The sequence below is a fragment of the Bidens hawaiensis genome, unplaced genomic scaffold (genome assembly GCF_021521415.1).
Source record: "Bidens hawaiensis isolate Kalapana, Puna unplaced genomic scaffold, B.hawaiensis_p1.1 tig00002735_1, whole genome shotgun sequence".
Lineage (NCBI taxonomy): Eukaryota > Viridiplantae > Streptophyta > Magnoliopsida > Asterales > Asteraceae > Bidens > Bidens hawaiensis.
The window spans coordinates 1,502,816-1,524,245 of record NW_027491147.1 but is presented as its reverse complement, the minus strand read 5'-3'; the positions used below and the strand labels follow the sequence as shown (position 1 = coordinate 1,524,245).

At 39.1% G+C, this 21,430-nt stretch overlaps 1 protein-coding gene and 1 long non-coding RNA gene across 2 annotated transcripts; both read right to left on the bottom strand.

Moving 5' to 3' along the window:
• Positions 1 to 504: 504 nt before the first annotated feature.
• On the bottom strand, positions 505 to 2,462 carry LOC143620943 (uncharacterized). Its single transcript, XR_013151423.1, has 3 exons — positions 2,262 to 2,462; positions 2,006 to 2,172; positions 505 to 875 (listed from the first exon to the last, which is right to left on the bottom strand). It is a non-coding gene; the product is annotated as an uncharacterized LOC143620943 (long non-coding RNA).
• Positions 2,463 to 5,546: 3,084 nt separating this feature from the next.
• On the bottom strand, positions 5,547 to 6,305 carry LOC143620916 (uncharacterized). Its single transcript, XM_077092488.1, has 3 exons — positions 6,111 to 6,305; positions 5,875 to 6,001; positions 5,547 to 5,747 (listed from the first exon to the last, which is right to left on the bottom strand). Exons 1-3 carry the CDS (start codon positions 6,239 to 6,241, stop codon positions 5,547 to 5,549), a joined length of 459 nt encoding a protein of 152 aa, XP_076948603.1. The 5' UTR covers positions 6,242 to 6,305.
• Between the last annotated feature and the right edge of the window lie 15,125 nt (positions 6,306 to 21,430).

Sequence of the window (21,430 nt, the reverse complement as noted above, 5' to 3'; positions counted from 1 at the left end):
ATGATTATTTTCAAATGTATATACATATAACCAAACATCGATCTAAACTTTCTAAAACAAACTCTACAAATTCCTCACATTCTTAAACTCTCTTTACAAACTTTCTATTCAAAACACCAACAAAATGGATTCTCCCTCCTCGTCCACATCATCCATCGATATTTGCAAAATATCGAGCACACGGCCGAAGATGACACTACTAGAAAACTAAGCAATTGCAACAGTTTTTCCGGTCGCAAAACTTGCGACCGTTTAGCCACCGAAAGTGCGTTTGGAAAAACACAGGTCGCTATTACTCTGTTGCGACCACTTTGCAACTGTTGTTACATTTTGCGACCACTACTGTATCCGTCGCAAAACTCGCAACCACCATGCGGTGGAAAATCTTGCAACCACGGCAAATCTGATTTGATTTTGCAACCCTTGAGGTGGCAAATCTTGCTACCAATTTTGCTACCTGGCCATTTTTGACCATTTTTGGTTTCTGACCAATTTTTGATACTTTTGTTTCTCCAGCAATTTTGTCAAAAAATAAAAAACATCCAAAAAATAACACTATTACTTTTTTGAATTCCCATGTCAAAATATAAAAAAACAACCAAAATATAACCCATAATAAAGTGTCTAATATCCAAATATAGTTGCACATGCTTAAAATATTCAAAATAAACTGCTTTTAAATTACTAAAATTGCTTATCGAACCATAGATTTTAACACAGCTTCAATGTTATTCATCCTATTAGAAATTGCGTCTTTCTCCGCCTTGTCTTTTTCCTTTTCAGCCATCAACTGTGCAATTATACTATTTAATCTTTCTTTATCTTCTTCTTTTTTCCTTCACGAGCTACTTGATAACCAAATGCAACTTTTCAATCTACAAAACAATTAACAATGGCCACAAATAAATAGCTTAAATGTGTTGTAAACCGGTGATGGATTTTTGACTTATAACCAAACTACAAACGGGCTGTAATAAACAGGATATAAATGAGTTGTTAACGAGCCGATGGCTTATAATTAAACTATAAATGTGTTGTAATAAAAAGGTATATAATCACACTATTACCGATTTAACGGGTTGTAACAAACATGTTGATGGATCTTTAACTTATAACCAAACTACAAACTGGCTGTAATAAACAGGATATAAACGAGTTGTAAACGAGCCGATGACTTATAATTAAACTATAAATGGGTTGTAACAAAAAAAGGTATATAATCATACTATTAACGATTTAACGGGCTGTAACAAACATGTTGATGGATCTTTGACTTATAACCAAACTACAAACTGGTTGTAATAAACAGGATATAAACGAGTTGTAAACGAGCCGATGGCTTATAATCAAACTATAAACGGGTTGTAAGAAAAAGGTTATATGTGAGTTGTAAACGGGCAGATGGTATAGAATCATACTGTTAACGATTTAACGAGTTGTAACAAACATGTTTAACGAGTTATAAAGGGCTGTAACAAACATGCTTAACGAGTTATAAACGGGCTGTAACAAGCTGCTTAATTAAATCAGCTTATTTCACTCTATAATAGTGGATTAACATAAACATTTTTCTTCATTTAAACTCGCAAATGTGTTTAATTTCTTTAAATAACTCAATAAGCATATATATTGTTTAAGTAAGCATTTATTCGGTAATTTGAACGCTACAGTAAAGTCATTAATTGTTATATATGTACCTAATACTCATTAATCTTTAAATTTGCTACCTGCAAATTGTGCCATTTTGTTGACTTGTAATGTATGGCGTATAATCAGTTTCTAGAACACTAAGTTAGATTTAATATCTTATTTTTACCATATTATCCTATAACACATGCAATTTTGAATTTTTCATTAAAAAATAAACCTTCAAGCATGCTTGATTTTATGTAGCATTTACATATTTTACTAAATATCTCTGTATTATCATGAACCATCAAACAGTATAATTATAATTTGACCAGTATGCTTGATCTAACGCTAAAAAATAATTCTATTAACATACCTCGGGGTCTTGTCTGCTATGTACACGCGGGCCACTAACAATGCCTAACCCATACACCTTTCCATTCTTCATACCCCAGCAGCTTGTGACCACCAGTCTTCAACAAATTTGGGATGTTCGCTATGGTTATCCCCATACTTCTCAACAATATAACCATTGTATGTAACCTATTATAAAGCCCACGTAATTACATTATTCAAATCTAACTATTTTTTTATTTTGAAATATGTTGTTATTTACTAATTCGTCAACTTACCCAAGTCTCCTCTGCCCTTTCGTCAACCCAAGTCAGATTTTCTCCTTGAACACTTCCTTCCGAATCATCATCCAAAACTAACAAACTGCTTGGATCTTTATCCAAAGGCCTGCTTCCTTTCCTGCGATGTGATTGCTTCCACATCTCATGAGTCGTCAATTCACGCCCGAGTTTCTTTTCCTACAAAGATGGAATTATCAAACTGTTTAAATATTGTTCTAATAGTCAGACTTTGCAATAATATTTCAGATTTTGGTTCATTTATCTACAAAATGTTACGATCAAGTTATGATCTTTATTGACCTTCTTTGACTGATATCATTCAAGTGAAAGCATGTGACTTTTTGAAAACGTGCCTATTATTAAATAATGTCATTTCATTCAATTGTGAAAAAATAGAAAATAAGCAAATAAAAAGCTAGGCTTCAAATACAAATTTACAAAAAAAAAAAGAACATGCAGGTTGCCAATATATGATGATGAAATAAGCAAGCCCTAAATTTAGCTATTTTTTCAACTAAAAATCAGTTCTATATAAATTATGACCCAAATTAACACAAAATTGGTAGATACATGCGATCTACTTGCTTTACAACGGTAAAAGGTTGTGTTATATGATATATAACGCTTGTTTTTTATGCACTATATATGTGTAGCCACTATCTTCGAACATATAAAAAAATGACATCGTAAAAAAAGTGGACCGCCGCCATGTATGTTATGAGATTTATACATTTAACGAATATAGATAAAATAAAATTTTGCTAATGAAACTTGAACTTGGAAGACTAAACAGAAGACTTTCGTCGGATAGGCAGGCTAAGCCATCTAATAAGAAATCATCAAATAAACAGTAAGTGTATTATATAAATTATAAACGGAATAATGTTATTAAGTAAACATACGATCATATTATTTAGTGAATGAAAGACTTTGGTGACGCATAATGGCATAACTATAGCTAGTTGTTAAGTTATGAATTCAGTTTATAGTGCATTATGTAAAATAAGAAAAGTTTGCTAAAAGAATTTGCACATAACCCGACATACAATTAAGATAAGGTTTCATTTACGGAGCATCTAGCATGTCTCATGTAAGTATTAATAAGTGCAAAACATATCTTGATTTTGGTTAGTTTATCTATAAACTTCTAATTTAATAAAAAAATGCAAAAAAAAAAAAAAAAACTGTAAGCAGAAAATCATAATAAAATTAAACTGTATTTTACCGCTTTTCTTTTCGCAGACATATAGGTTTGAGCTCCAAGCGTATGTTTGCCCCCGATTGAATTACTTTGATAGGAATCATGCTATAGTTAGTCTCTAAGTATCATTTGTCTATTCTGAAAGGGTATTAAATGTAATTTCATTTTCTATAAATACGTTAATAACTCATTAGGGAGGGTAGGAATGATTATTAGTAAGTTGTTAGGCTCTTTGCTTGTCATTGAGAGAGGGCACAGTCCCGGGAACACTTCGGTGTTGGTCTATCGAGGTTTTAAGATCCGACAGGATCATCTTCTTCAAATCAATTCAAGTTTCGGTTTATGTTACTTAATTCATTTTCAATTTCCATCGCCATTAATCTGAATCGGATATTTATCATTGGTCCGACCTGCCTTGACCTGCCCACACCATGGTGAATCAACAAGCTCGTCTGGATATTCATGAACATCAGATTCAGCAACTTCAATCAGATATCACTGAGATTAAGGCTTCTCTCTCCACGTTAATAGCAGATCGGGAGGAGTCACAGGAATTTCGTAGGGTAATTATGGCTTGGATGAAGTCCCAAGAGAAGAGAATCGATGATGGTTCGTCAGGATTTGGGTTCACCAGTCACGTTTTCTCAGATTCGGGTTCCAAATCTGACTTAGCCTCGACATTAACTTCCAGGTCTCCATCACTTCACCAGATCCATCTTCAGATCCGACAATTGACCTAGCTGTGGATCATTCCTCTGGCTCTATTCCTAATTCTTCATCTCTACTTGCTCAATTGGAGGCAATAATCACCCATTTTAAAGCCAATTCGTTTGGCGTGGGTAATACTCTACCCAGATCTGACAAGCAATCAACCGACCATTCCAAATTGGGGCTGGTAGGTGATAATTGGGTCGTATGTGATAATTGGGTCGTATGTCAGTGGGCTTTGGACCCCAGTGAGGAGCAGGAAATTATTGTGGGCCAGGACTCTCCAGATTTAGGCCCGTTAGCCAGATTGGGCTTCAATAAGGCTTGGAAAATCACTACCGGATGGGAAGACTGGATCTAGGGATGCCGCTCAGATTCCACTTACTTCAATTGTGTTTCCTTCTATTGATTCGGGGTTGCAGTTGAATTCAATTTCACATGAGGGCGTGACCATCCAATCTGCTAGTCGACTCGGTGGTTCCAATGATTTCTTAATCCCTGTACTTCTATTTCAGAAACCTCCACCGCTGGAAACACAGCTTTCGATGGTCACGGTGGTGTCTACGTTCAAAATTGGCGATGTACTCCTTGGTTGGAAAGGAGGTACAACACCTTTGCCCATTTGTTTAAATGTCACTCTTCACAATCCATATATGTTGGCTTATTTCCTTCGCTTCAACAAGGAGATTTCAATAAGTATTTTGTCGGCCTATTCATCAAGGAAAATTCTCAGCTTTGGGCCACTCATGTTGAACAGGTTCTGTCTTTTGGCATGTTTTCTTATGTTGGAACGTTCTTTCCTACAAAACAACAAGATTTTCGTTGGTGGTACAAGACTGAAAGTCATGTTATTGAGTTACTTGTTGGATCATATCATTTGTGTGGTGCATGAGCAGGGACGACCACCTGAAAAGCTCTCGAGGAAGCCTCCACTTGGGTGTCGAGTCAGTTCGTTCTCAGGCTTGAGGGGAAGACTGTTTTGAAGGGGGGAGTAATGATAGGAATCATGCTATAGTTAGTCTCTAAGTATCATTTGTCTATTCTGAAAGGGTATTAAGTGTAATTTCCTTTTCTATAAATAGGTTAATAACTCATTAGGGAGGGCAGGAATGATATTAGTAAGTTGTTAGGCTCTTTGCTTGGCATTGAGAGAGGGCACAGTCCCGGGAACACTTCGGTGTTAGTCTATCGAGTCTGTAAGATCCGACAGGATCATCTTCATATCAATTCAAGTTTCGGTTTATGTTACTTAATTCATTTTCAATTTCTATCGCCATTAATCTGAATCGGATATCTATCATACTTCTAATAGCGCTATTTCTTTTAGACTTTGCCTTCCATCCAGGCATGTTTCAAATTGCAATCATTTTTATCTATGTCTCAGATCTTATCCAAGAGGGTTTAAAGTCTTCAAGAACGCTAAAGTCATCTCCAACTTGAAAACCTTGTATTCTCGCCGCTTCTTTGGTATCCATTCGTACCCTATTCAACAAATCGGGAAATTTACCCGCAATGCACTTCTCCCAATACCTTAAAATATCGGTATTCCATTTCTCCTCCCACTGAAAATAACACTAAAAAAAACTTTTAATAAATATACAAAATGGTCCAATAAGTTTAATGGTAAATTAAAAGCAGTAAATGTGAAATCAAGATATGTTTTGCACTATTATAAAATTGATTATGTCTATTTATTCACACCTTAAAGCGCTCAAACAAAGTCAACCTATGCTCATAAGAAACATCTTTCCAACTATCCCATGCATCCAACCACATATGCTTTAAGTTCAATCCGATAATCCGGGCAGACGTCTTTTGATTGTTAAATCTACAAATTAGAAGCAGTAACTTGGTAACATTTTTATGAATATAAAGAAACAATATTAATACATAAAAAAGTTGTGAAACAACAGTAATATTAAAATATATGTACTTACTGGCCGTCTTCGATCCAAATCCACTCATGGTTCATCGGTTCAGGTACTTGAACTTGGGAAGCGGGTCCTCGCCTGGCAACATGAACATTAGACTCATCATCACCATCACGACCATCAATGGAAGAAGGCATCAAGGAATCGTGATTTGCATCCGATTGTGGTCCAGTTTTATCACAGCTACCTATACCACTACCTTGCCCAATACCTCCATCACAGCATGACTATCACCTCGATCACCACGTTTCCCAACACCTCGATCACCAACATTACCACCACCTCGAATACTACGTAGACCACTACGTTGACTACTACCTTGACCACTAAACCGCCCAACACCTCGTCGGAGCAGTTAGATTAGTTCATTAGAGAACATGATAATAAACTTATAGTTAATAATAATAATAATAATATACTCCTATACTTTTTAATAGTATAATAAATATTAATAATAATATACACATATTAAAATTAAAAGTTTACTTCAATTTCAATGCCATCCTTTGCTGTGGCGTGTTGGTTCCCATGCTCGAGTCCCATTTATAGCATCACATTTTCTTCTGATATTTTTTAGCCTTACAAAAATGTCCAACTTAATTATATCTCTTTTCTTATCGGCAAATTACTTATATGCTGTTGTCGGGCACTAAAGATAGGCTTGTTTAACTTTCACAAAGACTGGCTCATATGACATGATTTATTTAGCTTAATTGAAACTTTTGCGTTGAGCTTAGTTTGAAACATGATTCGTTTAGGCATGGCAACTTTGGTAACAAATGTGAATAAAAATCTAGAATTGACAATAACTGACTCTATTTTGTCATGTTGTGGCCTCATGTATTTCTAACCTGTTTAATTGTTTATATGTAAAGGCAAGTTAACATATGAGATAAGTAGATAACATTAATACATTTTATTTTTTAGAGAATACATATTTTTCATATAAATTTTTTTTCTTTGAATTTTGCGTTAGGCTATGTGTAGTGACTACACTTCATGAAACGCCAAACTCATGTCACATCATTATTTAAACGAGCTCGAGCTTCACTTATCGAGTTCGAGCCGGCTCGCGAGCTTAAACGAGCCTGCCATTTATATAATATTTATATTTAATAATTATTAATATATATATATATATATACTATTATAACAAATAAAAATGTTAATTGAACCGCAAACCCCTTAGTTGTCTTAATAGTTTGCCAAGTGGCACTCTCATGTATTAACCTATAATTTCTAGTTAAAAATTTAAAACTAAAATTTAATTAAGATTTAAAACATTCCTTATCTAGCCTTATCATTATCCCATCCGCTCCCTATCTAGCCTTATTGTAAATTACAAATAGGAGAGTTTAATTCATATTATAAAGTTATGTTTATTGCACCACCCCTTTTATTGATTATGATTGCCAAAATGACTTATCTACTCTTCTCACAAACCTGAAGTATATTGACTATTGGTTTATATTTTGTTCCAAGTTGTGTGCAATAGATCCCCTTTGTCAATGACAAATTTGGATGTTACCATGATAAATACATGATCAGAAACATTAGCGAGTTGGGTAGAAATCAGCTTATCAGATTATTCTAGGTTATTTTGACCAAAAAAAACCTTATTTACAAGATCAAAAACATAAGCGGGTTGGGTAGAATGTCAAAGTGACTAATTTCGTATGGACCGGTTGGAAACGGAACACTCATTTTCCAGTATTTTGATTAGCAATATGGGTGTCACATATGAATACAAAATCCTTATTATTTACGAGATTAAAAGAATTTAGCCAATCTTTCTTTCCTTTTTTTTCTCCCTCTTTCGATCTATTGGACTAATTATGAATGTAAAAATCGAACTGAATGAATGATACAAGTGTTGTATTAAATCATGGTTAGTTTGGTTTTTTTTTGTTGTGAATTGCAGGTAATAGTGAAAGCAATAATTAGACATCAGATGGCTTCATCAATGGTTAGGGAAACTAGTAATTAGTTTAAATAAAAAAATTGTATATTTTGCATATGCTTTGTTGCTATATAATATATGGTTTGTTAATGTTTCGGTAAAACTGTAGCAATTTATTTGTATATATAAAACTTGCAACTTATTTGTAATTTAGAGATTTATGAACATTTCATTTTTCAATATTATATGTAATACGTAATTTTAATCATATAACATATTTAAAAATCTATCAATTATACCGTTTTAAATGTCCAACCTGTGTAATACACGGGTGCTTAACTTAGTATATATACATAGTGTTATAAAAATTAAATAAAAATAACTAAAATTATAATAGAAATAATATATAAAATAACTTATAAATGGTAAACGAGCCGAGCTCGAGCTTGAAAATCTACTTACAAGCCGAGCTCGAGCTTTGGAAATAGAGCTCGAAACAAGCCGAGCTCGAGCTCTATGTAAGTTAAACGAGCCGAGCTCATGCCTGGTCGAGCTCAGACTCGGCTCGTTTGCACCCTAGTTTTATTCTATATAATAACCCCTCACATTTCAATCACCTGCAATTGCAATGAAGATGACACAACTTTTTACCTCATAATATTATTCTGCATCCTCACAGCTTTTTGCTATTTTAATATATATATATATATATATATATATATATATATAAACAAGTAATTTCGTTTTACTCTTGGATAATCAATTATATAAACATTATAATGCACAACAACAATTTGTAGCCATTGCAACTGCACAAAACCTACAAATATGTTATGCGCAAATCTTTGCGGGGTTAAATCTGTGTAGAAGAATTTTTAAAAAAGTCACGTGCTCCTTATTGAATAATAACATATTGCTACTGTTAAGAGGTCGCAAATCAATTTTTTAAAATAAAAGGTCAATAAACTCCCACCGCTTAGCGGTTGCAAAAACTCCGACCTCTACCGATTGCAATAAAAACTCCGACCGTCTAGCGGTTGCAAAAACACTCCGACCGCCTAATGGTTGCAAAAACTCCGACCGTTTAGCATGGTTGCAAAAAAAATTCCGGTTGCAAAATCTCTGACCGCTTAGCCACCGAAAATTATCGGTTGCAAGAACTCTGACCGCTTAGCCACCGTGTCAAGTGATTCGCATTTTCGGTAGCAAATTTGCTAGATTGGTCGCTAAATTTGCTACCGTTTTTTGTAACATCCCGAAATTTCCAAAATGATATTAATTATATTACTTAATAATAGAGAGAAAGTTGACTCGGGTTCGGGAAATAAATAATAGAGTAGGAGTTGGTATGAGTCGGGCTAGTGTTGGATTAATGGAGACGGGTTAAATGTGAATGGGCCTTAGGTCCATGGGATTTCAGGGATATAAATATCCCCTAAACCCAAAAATATCTTCATTTCCTTACTTTCTACACACACACTCCAAAAACACACACACCATCTACACCGCCGCCGGGCCGAGGAGAGGAACGGGCAGATCCGAGAGAGAGAGAGAGCGATTGGTTGTGATAACAAGTTAAACGAGATCCAAACAAGCTCAAAAAGGTATGATTCTTGATCTTTGAAGTTTAAAGATCCAAGCTTTTTAGTGTATATGTCACACCCTCAAAATCCACTAACGGAGTTTTACCGTCAGAGGGTGTGAACTGGCAGGATCGGAATCATTAGTTATAACCAAACCAAAGAAAAACGTTTAAATGAAAGTAAATGCGGAAGCGTAAAACCTTAATTCAAAAGTTGCGTCACGCAGGACGACTTAAAAACCAAAAGTAACTGTTTAAGTTTAAATTTGCAGAATAAAAGTGTTTTCAATAATGCATGCTCCTAAACCGCGCGCCCGCCTCGGCTACCTGAGAATAACATACTAAAAGTGTCAACACAAGGTTGGTGAGTTCACAAGTAAGATAAGATAAATTGTTTAGCGTTTTGCGTAACCTCGTTACGACGTTTAAATGTTGCGTAACCTCGTTACGGCGTTTGAGTGTGTAACCATGTTACAACGTTTAAGTATTGCGTAACCTCGTTACGACGTTTGAGCGTGTAACCATGTTACAACGTTTAAGTGTTGCATTACCAGATAGTGTTATGTTAAATTATATATCGATAGGTAGCTAATCTATACAACAAGTATTGCTAAGTGGTTCGCGACCGAAGCTGACTGTTTATCAAGTGCCCGTCACCAGGTCATCCAGACCATGGTATGTGTTAGCCCAAATTTACACCCACTCAACCTCCAGTTGAGCTATAACGTCGGGTGGGGTTTGTCAAACCCAGTAGTACTACCCAAAAGTGACTCGCTATTCCAAATATTAACCGGTCCGATGTGTGGGACTTCAAGTTGTTACAAATGCCGCTTAGCCTTTACAAGTGATATATAATTTATAACAAAATCTTTCATATGCGTTTATCTCAGAAAATATGTTTATCGGAGTATGTTATCTCCCCCAAGTGGAAAAACATTTGAAAGCAGTTTAAGAGTGGGGTAAGTGAACTCACTGTTTGCGAAGAATATCCGATCTAGATCACCGAGTGATGCGCGTCGTAGAAAACTCTCTAGCGTTCTAAAACAACAAGGAGATTTTCTAAGTATCGGAACGTTTAACGAGTCTCTAGACTCGGCACATAATACCTATGCACGTAACATGTTTCGTGTTTCGTTTGTGTATTGTGTATGACTCTACAAGTACAATCGTGATACGACATATGAGTGAGCAATTACTTCCGTGTCATGTGTTAATAACCTACTTACTAGCAATAATTCCCGTAAGGGCAATTTGGTCAACAAACAAAGACTAACTAACCAATATTTCCCGCAAGGGTAATTTGGTCAATTCATGGCAATCAACTAGCAACTATTTCCCCGCAAGGGTATTTTGGTCAAAATTACAACAATTATATAGAAACTATCATATTTCATGCATTCCTATACAACTCAGCAGCTAGTTTCGTTATGACAGAATTTCTACTCGAAAGATTGTACTAGTTCACCGATTATAACGTCCCAATTAATTCACCAAAAATTACCACAGAAACATACATGTCTTAGGTTTCCAGAACATATTTTATCTTATTTTTATTCCATATAGATTGTTCACAATGATCAAAACATTACAGCTAACTTTTATCAGCCAGATTCATGCACATCAGAATGTTATTTGCAATTCCCGTTAAACGAAAAATCCAATAAATGCAAGACCACTTGGGTTTGGTTCCTAACTCAGTGAGTCAACTTCCAGAAGTGGAACCAACCCAATTGGTCTCGTGGTTCATGAGATATAACATTTACAACATAACCTAACAGCAGGTCTAACAGCTCAGCTTTGCATCACGTTTTTGTAAAATCATAAAAGTATACTTCCACTTATCCAAAAATTACGAATTTATACTTCATAGAAACTAGACTCAACCTAGTTTACTGCAGTACCCACAATCTCAATCAATTTCCACGTTTACACTTCGTTACAGTCAGTTAAACATCGTATATACATTCTGTCCAGAATCTGTTCACATCAAAACTCAACATAATCACAACCTATGAACTATCATGCATCCATATAACCCCCTAGACCCTATAACTACTATCCATGCATATCAATCCCACATACATGCAAGCTTAGGGTTTTATTTACACTCTCAATCAAGGACACAACAATTAACATGCAATACTATCAAACTAGTTATCAATCTATCATCCAATTAACAAGAATCATCACAATCATATACATGCAAGAATCGGCTGACTTAGGGTTTTCACATAACCCATTAAACATAAAAATTACACAACAAGGAGGTAAGAGGTGATCAAGTATACCTTCCTAGCACCTAGTTCTTGGATCAAGGACTTGAATTGATGTGTGTGTGTGTGATCTATGTGGACGGCAGCCGTGGATAGGGGAGCAAGGGGAGAGCCGATCGTAGGGTTAATAATAATAATAATAGTTAGGGTTTAGAGTTTAAGTTATATTTATAAGCAAACAAGTTACATTCTAGTCCCTAAACTTCCAATTGTTGTTTTTCTCTAGAATATTCCATCATACTTGAACAATAAGATAACATGACCATACCATTATCACATAGCACATAATCCTAACACATATTAATCATATAATTAGTGTCTTGACGTTTGTCGTTTATTTGTCAATCGTTTGCGTTAACTCGTTTGCGTTTCGGTGCAAATCCCGAAAGACTACACATGTAGTAAGTGTTAAGCGTCATTTAAACCCTAGTTTAAATGTAATGAAGTGTGCGTTAAAGATTCAACGATCTTAAAGTTTGAATTGACGGAGTTGAGTTAACGAGGTTAACCTGAAATTGACGATTGTCACATCATTCCCATGTTAAAGAATTTTCGTCCCGAAAATTGAGTCAAGTCGTGATGAGAGCCTGAAAAAGTAAGAAAAATTTTCAGTTTGTCATATCATCCCCTAGTAGAAAGAAATTTCGTCCCGAAATTTAGTTCATACCTCCGGTGATGTTTGACGGTTTGCCGGGTTTCGCGGTTTCCGGTGTTTGGTTAGCCCTTCAAAAAGGTGAGGATACTTTTTCATCATTTGATCCTCGCGTTCCCACGTGAACTCCGGTCCACGTCTCGAGTTCCAACGAACCTTAACGATTGGAATTTTGCCGTGTTTGAGCGTTTTGGTTTCCCAATCCAAAACCTCGACTGGTTCCTCAATGAACCGTAACTGTTCATCAACTTGTAGTTCCTCCAAAGGGACTACTTGGGTTTCATCAGATAGGCATTTCTTCAAATTTGATACGTGGAATACATCGTGTACGCCACCGAGTTCTGTTGGTAGATCCAGTCGGTACGCCACCGGACCAATGCGCTCAGTTATCCGGTACGGACCAACATATCGCGGGTTAAGTTTGTTTCGCTTACCAAAGCGAACCACACCTTTCCAAGGTGAGACTTTGAGTAACACTCGATCGTTTACTTGAAATTCGAGAGGTTTTCGGCGCTTGTCGGCGTAACTCTTTTGTCGATCTCGTGCTGCTGCCATGCGATTTCGGATTTGAACAATCTTTTCCGAAGTTTCGAGTACCAGTTCCGGACCAGTGATTTGGCTATCACCCACCTCTGCCCAGCAGAGTGGTGATCGACACTTCCGTCCGTACAGCGCTTCAAACGGCGCTGCCTTAATGCTTGCGTGGTAGCTGTTATTATACGAAAACTCTACCAAGGGTAAATGGGGTTCCCAACTTTTTCCGAAATCTAAGACGCATGCACGCAACATATCCTCCAGGGTCTGGATAGTCCGTTCACTCTGCCCATCTGTCTGAGGATGGTATGCGGTACTCATATCGAGACGTGTGCCCAGTGCGCTTTGCAGCGACTTCCAAAAGTGTGAGGTAAAACGAGAATCTCGGTCGGAAATGATGGAGACAGGCACTCCGTGTCTTGACACTACTTCCTTCATGTAGACACGAGTCAGTCTTTCCATTTTGTCTGTTTCCTTAATCGCTAGAAAATGTGCCGATTTAGTCAACCGGTCAACGATCACCCAGATGGTATCGCATCCCGTCGGTCTCTTAGGCAAACCCGTAATAAAGTCCATTGAGATTTGTTCCCATTTCCACATTGGGAGTTCCGGCTGTTGCAGTAGACCAGATGGTTTCTGGTATTCTATCTTGACTCTGGCACAAGTCAAACATTTGCTCACGTAGGTTGCAATGTCGGCTTTCATGTTCGGCCACCAGTAAAGTTCCTTTAAATCATGATACATTTTATCTGAGCCGGGGTGGATAGAATATCGGGACTTGTGAGCTTCGTCCATCACTAGAGTTCTCAACTCTCCGTATCGTGGAACCCAAATCCGGTTCTCAAAATATCGGACCCCGTCCGACCTGGTTTCAAGTTGCTTGCTCATGCCCCGCATGAGTTCCGATGGGAGATTATCATCTTTCAAAGCTTCCAGTTGCGCATCGCGAATCTGATCGGGTAAGCTGGCATGAATCGTGAGTTGCAATGCTCTCACCCGTCTGGGTTTATCTGTTTCTTTTCTGCTAAGGGCGTCGGCCACCACATTGGCATTGCCAGGGTGGTACTTGATGGCACAATCATAGTCTTTAAGCAGCTCGACCCAACGACGCTGTCGCATGTTCAGCTCTTTCTGATCGTAGATATGTTGGAGACTCTTGTGGTCGGTGTAAATGGTAAACTTGGTACCGTACAAGTAATGCCTCCATATCTTAAGAGCAAACACTACAGCTCCGAGTTCCAAATCATGGGTCGTGTAGTTCTTCTCGTGAACCCGTAGTTGTCTAGAGGCGTAGGCTATAACTTTCTCAAGTTGCATCAGCACACAACCGAGACCTTGTATAGATGCGTCACAGTGTACCTCAAAATTTTCCGTTCCCTCGGGGAGGGCTAAAATAGGGGCGCTACAAAGCTTGGTTTTCAACAGTTGAAAAGCGGATTCTTGCGCGTCACCCCAGTTGTACTTAGTGCCCTTGTGAGTCAAAGCGGTTAGGGGTTGAGCAATCTTTGAAAATCCCTCGATGAAACGCCGGTAGTAGCCGGCCAGTCCTAGGAATTGTCGCACCTCAGTCGGAGTCTTAGGTGCTTCCCAGTTTTTGATGGCCTCTACCTTACCGGGATCGACATGGATACCATTCTCGTTTATCACATGTCCTAAAAAGTGAACCTCTCGAAGCCAAAATTCACATTTCGAGAGTTTAGCATACAGTTGTTCCTTCTTCAGCAGTTCCAGAATTATCCTTAAGTGTTCGTCGTGGTCAGTCTCGTTCTTGGAGTAGACGAGAATATCATCGATGAAAACAATCACGAACTTGTCGAGGTACGCCTTGCATACTCGATTCATGAGATCCATAAATACGGCTGGTGCGTTGGTTAGGCCAAAAGGCATAACCGAAAACTCGTAGTGACCATACCGTGTTCTGAAAGCCGTCTTTGAAATATCTTCTTCGCGCACTCTCAGCTGGTGATAACCGGATCGTAAATCGATCTTCGAGTAGTAACTCGATCCCTGAAGCTGGTCGAACAAATCATCAATTCGGGGTAAAGGATAACGGTTCTTGACCGTCACCTTGTTCAATTCCCGGTAGTCGATGCACATCCGGAAAGTCCCGTCTTTCTTTCGGACAAACAAGACAGGGGCTCCCCATGGCGATGAGCTAGGTCGGATAAAACCCTTGTCCAACAAATCTTGCAACTGAGTGGACAACTCCTGAAGTTCCGCCGGTGCGAGCCGATACGGGGCTCGTGCTATGGGTGCTGCACCGGGTGTCAACTCGATTTGAAATTCGACTTGACGAATAGGAGGGAGTCCGGGCAAATCCTCCGGGAAGACTTCTGGAAAATCTCGCACAACCGGAATGTCTTCAATTCGTTTCTCCTCCACAGGTTTCTCAACAATCTGCGCCAGAATTGCCGGATGACCCTTTCTTAAATACTTCTGTGCCTTCATAATGGTAATGATGCTGGTGGTCATGCCGCTTCTCTCGCCTCGGACCGAAATGATCTCGCCTGAAGGGGTGGTAATATGGACGATCTTATCATGACATATAATCTCCGCTCGGTTCTCAGATAACCAGTCCATGCCGACAACGACATCGAAACTACTAAGCGTAAAAGGAATAAGGTCGATGTCAAAGACATGACCTGACAATTTCAACTTACATCCCGCAAGTATATGAGTTGTTATTACAGTTTTACCGTTAGCTAATTCAACAGGAAACTTAGCGTCTAACGGGGTTGGAGTAAGGTTTAAAAGTTGGCTAAAGGCCTTTGACACAAAACTCCTATCAGCTCCAGTGTCAAACAAAACAGAAGCAAAACAATCGTTTACAGGGAACTTACCAGACACCACATGCGGATCTCTGCGGGCTTGACCTGATCCAATCACAAACGCTCTTCCTTTGCCATTTCCTCCACCGTTACTGCCACTCCCATTACCCCCGTTATTGTCGTTCTGTTTCAGCTTGGGGCAGTCCTTCCGGAAATGACCTTCCTGTCCACATTCATAACATCCCTTAGTCATCATCGGTGGCTTAGGAGCACCCTTCGCCACAAGGTCAACTCTACAATCCTTCGCTTGGTGACCTATCTTTCCGCATCTTTGACACTTGACACGGTCACACTGCCCAACATGGTGAAAGTTGCACCTATTGCACTTTGGATGTTTCCCAGCATACCCGCTCGAAACCTGCCCGTTACCGTTGTTGTTGTTGTTGTTGTTGTTGTTGTGATTCTGAGTGTTGAAACTCCGAGTAAATTCGGGCTTCCGGTAGTGTTGCGGTGGGAGGTTTGAGGATGAAGATCTGGTGTTGTCAAACTTTCTTTTCCCGCTGTTCGGGTTGCTGTTGTTGCTGTTGCTGGCATGGTCATTATTCGGGTTGTCACGGGCTTTTACAGTCGAACCCCTTGGTGGTAACGCACCCTGGGTCACAGCCTGATCCGTTAGTTTGTGAGCCAAACGGATCGCTTGTTGGATCGTGGCTGGTCTGGAAGACGTCACCATACCCTGAATCTGTGGTGCCAACCCATCAATGTACATCTCTATTCTTTTGCTCGGCGGATCCACCATCCGCGGACACATCACTGCCAACTCGTGCGAACGAGTGGTGTAGGCTTCAATCTCTGAACCCACCATTTTCAATGACCAAAACTCCGACTCTAACTTCGAAATTTCTTCCCTCGGACAGTATTCCTCTCGCATCATGTTTTTGAACTCCTCCCAGTTCATCGCGTTTGCCAGTTCCAAGCCAAGGATCTGGACGTTCGAATTCCACCAAGTGAGGGCGGAATCCTCGAGTGTCCCAGCAGCAAACTTGACCCTATTGGCATGGGGACAGTTACACATCTCAAAGGCCGACTCGGCCTTCTCAGCCCAACGCAGGAAGCCTATAGCTCCCTCAGTGCCCTTAAACGTACTGGGCTTGCAGTCTAAGTAGTTCTTGAAGGTACACGTTCCATTTGGACCTCCTGTTTGATTCTGATTGTGTGCAGCTAAAGCGGCAGCAACATGGTCATTCAGCAAGGTTTGGAGTTCAGCTGCAGTCATGCTGATGTTACCTCGTCCTCGTCCAGCGTTTCTTCCGGCCATTTCCTAGAATCACAGTATAAAATGTTAAACATGAATTTTTCTTTCATATACAACACACCATACATGTAATAAAAGGTAGGTAAGAAAAAAAATCACATCACAACCACATATTAGTCTAAATAAAAATTTTTGATTAAAACCATTGTATTCGCTACAAAGTATTTCCAATCAATCCTTAAAATCGTAGAAAAATAATAGTTTGGATGGAGACAACCCCTCCATCTAAGTGTCATCATCACTAGATGTCGTCATCTGAGGACACCTCTGAATGTGCCTCCTCCTCAGCCGGTTCCTCCTCCGGTTCTTCTTCGGGTTCCTCCTCGGGATCTTCCTCGGGATCTTCCTCAGGCTCCTCTTCGGGATCTTCTTCAGGTTCTACTTCGGGTTCTACTTCAGGTTCTACTTCAGGCTCTGCCTCGGGCTCGGCCTCAGGTTCTGCTGCGTTCTGATCGAGTTGCGTTTGTAGGATATCGCAACGTTCTAACGTTATTTCCGTTCGGGTCCTTGCTTCTTGGAGTTGTTCTTGCAAGTCTATCATCTCGGCTTGCATCTTCATCATAACCTTGGTTCGTTGTTCACTAGTCTCTTGCATTTCTTTCATTGCCGTTGTCATGCGGGCAATCTCCTCTTGAGTCTCGGTTCCATCTTTAAACAGTCTAGCAACATTTTCTCTAGTGTAGCGCATGTAACCCACATCACGCTCCAAACAAGAAACGACAGCTGCGAGGACTCGTTCCACAGGTTCGGTTATGGGTGGTAAAGTGTTAGGGTAACCAGGGTGGTTCGGGTGAGGCAATGGGGGAACTTGTTCACGGTAGACCATACGTCTGATCATGTTGGGATACCATTCCCAGCTAACGTCGTTATCATACAGGCCTCCGGATGGGCGGTACCTCTTTGGTGCGGGAGCTTCGAGTTCCGGGACTACACGGGGTGGCGAGGCAGTAGGTAACTGCGGTTCCTTCCCGTGAGCATGCGTCATCGAATCGGATGATGATGAGGGTGGCGTCGACATTCCTACAGGTAAGCCGTGTATGCGCGCGCGTATGAGCGAAAGAGGTAAAGAGATAAGATTTCAAGACTACACAAACCTATGCAGTGCGTATTATTATAACTAATGGGTCGTCGCGGTTATAGTCTAGTATGCATGCGGCTTCTAGTTCGCTATAACCAATGGCTCTGATACCAATCTGTCACACCCTCAAAATCCACTAACGGAGTTTTACCGTCAGAGGGTGTGAACTGGCAGGATCGGAATCATTAGTTATAACCAAACCAAAGAAAAACGTTTAAATGAAAGTAAATGCGGAAGCGTAAAACCTTAATTCAAAAGTTGCGTCACGCAGGACGACTTAAAAACCAAAAGTAACTGTTTAAGTTTAAATTTGCAGAATAAAAGTGTTTTCAATAATGCATGCTCCTAAACCGCGCGCCCGCCTCGGCTACCTGAGAATAACATACTAAAAGTGTCAACACAAGGTTGGTGAGTTCACAAGTAAGATAAGATAAATTGTTTAGCGTTTTGCGTAACCTCGTTACGACGTTTAAATGTTGCGTAACCTCGTTACGGCGTTTGAGTGTGTAACCATGTTACAACGTTTAAGTATTGCGTAACCTCGTTACGACGTTTGAGCGTGTAACCATGTTACAACGTTTAAGTGTTGCATTACCAGATAGTGTTATGTTAAATTATATATCGATAGGTAGCTAATCTATACAACAAGTATTGCTAAGTGGTTCGCGACCGAAGCTGACTGTTTATCAAGTGCCCGTCACCAGGTCATCCAGACCATGGTATGTGTTAGCCCAAATTTACACCCACTCAACCTCCAGTTGAGCTATAACGTCGGGTGGGGTTTGTCAAACCCAGTAGTACTACCCAAAAGTGACTCGCTATTCCAAATATTAACCGGTCCGATGTGTGGGACTTCAAGTTGTTACAAATGCCGCTTAGCCTTTACAAGTGATATATAATTTATAACAAAATCTTTCATATGCGTTTATCTCAGAAAATATGTTTATCGGAGTATGTTATCTCCCCCAAGTGGAAAAACATTTGAAAGCAGTTTAAGAGTGGGGTAAGTGAACTCACTGTTTGCGAAGAATATCCGATCTAGATCACCGAGTGATGCGCGTCGTAGAAAACTCTCTAGCGTTCTAAAACAACAAGGAGATTTTCTAAGTATCGGAACGTTTAACGAGTCTCTAGACTCGGCACATAATACCTATGCACGTAACATGTTTCGTGTTTCGTTTGTGTATTGTGTATGACTCTACAAGTACAATCGTGATACGACATATGAGTGAGCAATTACTTCCGTGTCATGTGTTAATAACCTACTTACTAGCAATAATTCCCGTAAGGGCAATTTGGTCAACAAACAAAGACTAACTAACCAATATTTCCCGCAAGGGTAATTTGGTCAATTCATGGCAATCAACTAGCAACTATTTCCCCGCAAGGGTATTTTGGTCAAAATTACAACAATTATATAGAAACTATCATATTTCATGCATTCCTATACAACTCAGCAGCTAGTTTCGTTATGACAGAATTTCTACTCGAAAGATTGTACTAGTTCACCGATTATAACGTCCCAATTAATTCACCAAAAATTACCACAGAAACATACATGTCTTAGGTTTCCAGAACATATTTTATCTTATTTTTATTCCATATAGATTGTTCACAATGATCAAAACATTACAGCTAACTTTTATCAGCCAGATTCATGCACATCAGAATGTTATTTGCAATTCCCGTTAAACGAAAAATCCAATAAATGCAAGACCACTTGGGTTTGGTTCCTAACTCAGTGAGTCAACTTCCAGAAGTGGAACCAACCCAATTGGTCTCGTGGTTCATGAGATATAACATTTACAACATAACCTAACAGCAGGTCTAACAGCTCAGCTTTGCATCACGTTTTTGTAAAATCATAAAAGTATACTTCCACTTATCCAAAAATTACGAATTTATACTTCATAGAAACTAGACTCAACCTAGTTTACTGCAGTACCCACAATCTCAATCAATTTCCACGTTTACACTTCGTTACAGTCAGTTAAACATCGTATATACATTCTGTCCAGAATCTGTTCACATCAAAACTCAACATAATCACAACCTATGAACTATCATGCATCCATATAACCCCCTAGACCCTATAACTACTATCCATGCATATCAATCCCACATACATGCAAGCTTAGGGTTTTATTTACACTCTCAATCAAGGACACAACAATTAACATGCAATACTATCAAACTAGTTATCAATCTATCATCCAATTAACAAGAATCATCACAATCATATACATGCAAGAATCGGCTGACTTAGGGTTTTCACATAACCCATTAAACATAAAAATTACACAACAAGGAGGTAAGAGGTGATCAAGTATACCTTCCTAGCACCTAGTTCTTGGATCAAGGACTTGAATTGATGTGTGTGTGTGTGATCTATGTGGACGGCAGCCGTGGATAGGGGAGCAAGAGGAGAGCCGATCGTAGGGTTAATAATAATAATAATAGTTAGGGTTTAGAGTTTAAGTTATATTTATAAGCAAACAAGTTACATTCTAGTCCCTAAACTTCCAATTGTTGTTTTTCTCTAGAATATTCCATCATACTTGAACAATAAGATAACATGACCATACCATTATCACATAGCACATAATCCTAACACATATTAATCATATAATTAGTGTCTTGACGTTTGTCGTTTATTTGTCAATCGTTTGCGTTAACTCGTTTGCGTTTCGGTGCAAATCCCGAAAGACTACACATGTAGTAAGTGTTAAGCGTCATTTAAACCCTAGTTTAAATGTAATGAAGTGTGCGTTAAAGATTCAACGATCTTAAAGTTTGAATTGACGGAGTTGAGTTAACGAGGTTAACCTGAAATTGACGATTGTCACAGTATAAATGACCGAAAATGGTCGGGAAGCGTAGTGGGTGATATTGAACCATAGCAAGGGTGTTAAAATCGCTCAAAATGCTGGACAGAAATCGAACAGCGGCTGATCTGGGCAACTTCGCCTGCAACTGGGCAACTTCGCCTTCAAAGTGATGAACTTCGCATGCAAGCTAAGTTCGCCTGATGAACTTAGCCTGCAAGCTAAGTTCGCCTGATGGCAACTTCGCTGTAAAGTTAAGTTCGCCTAACTGGTAACTTCGCCTGAGGCCAAGTTCGCCTGATGGCAACTTCGCTGTAAAGTTAAGTTCGCCTAACTGGTAACTTCGCCTGAGGCCAAGTTCGCCTGATGACAACTTCGCCTGAAGCCAAGTTCGCCTGA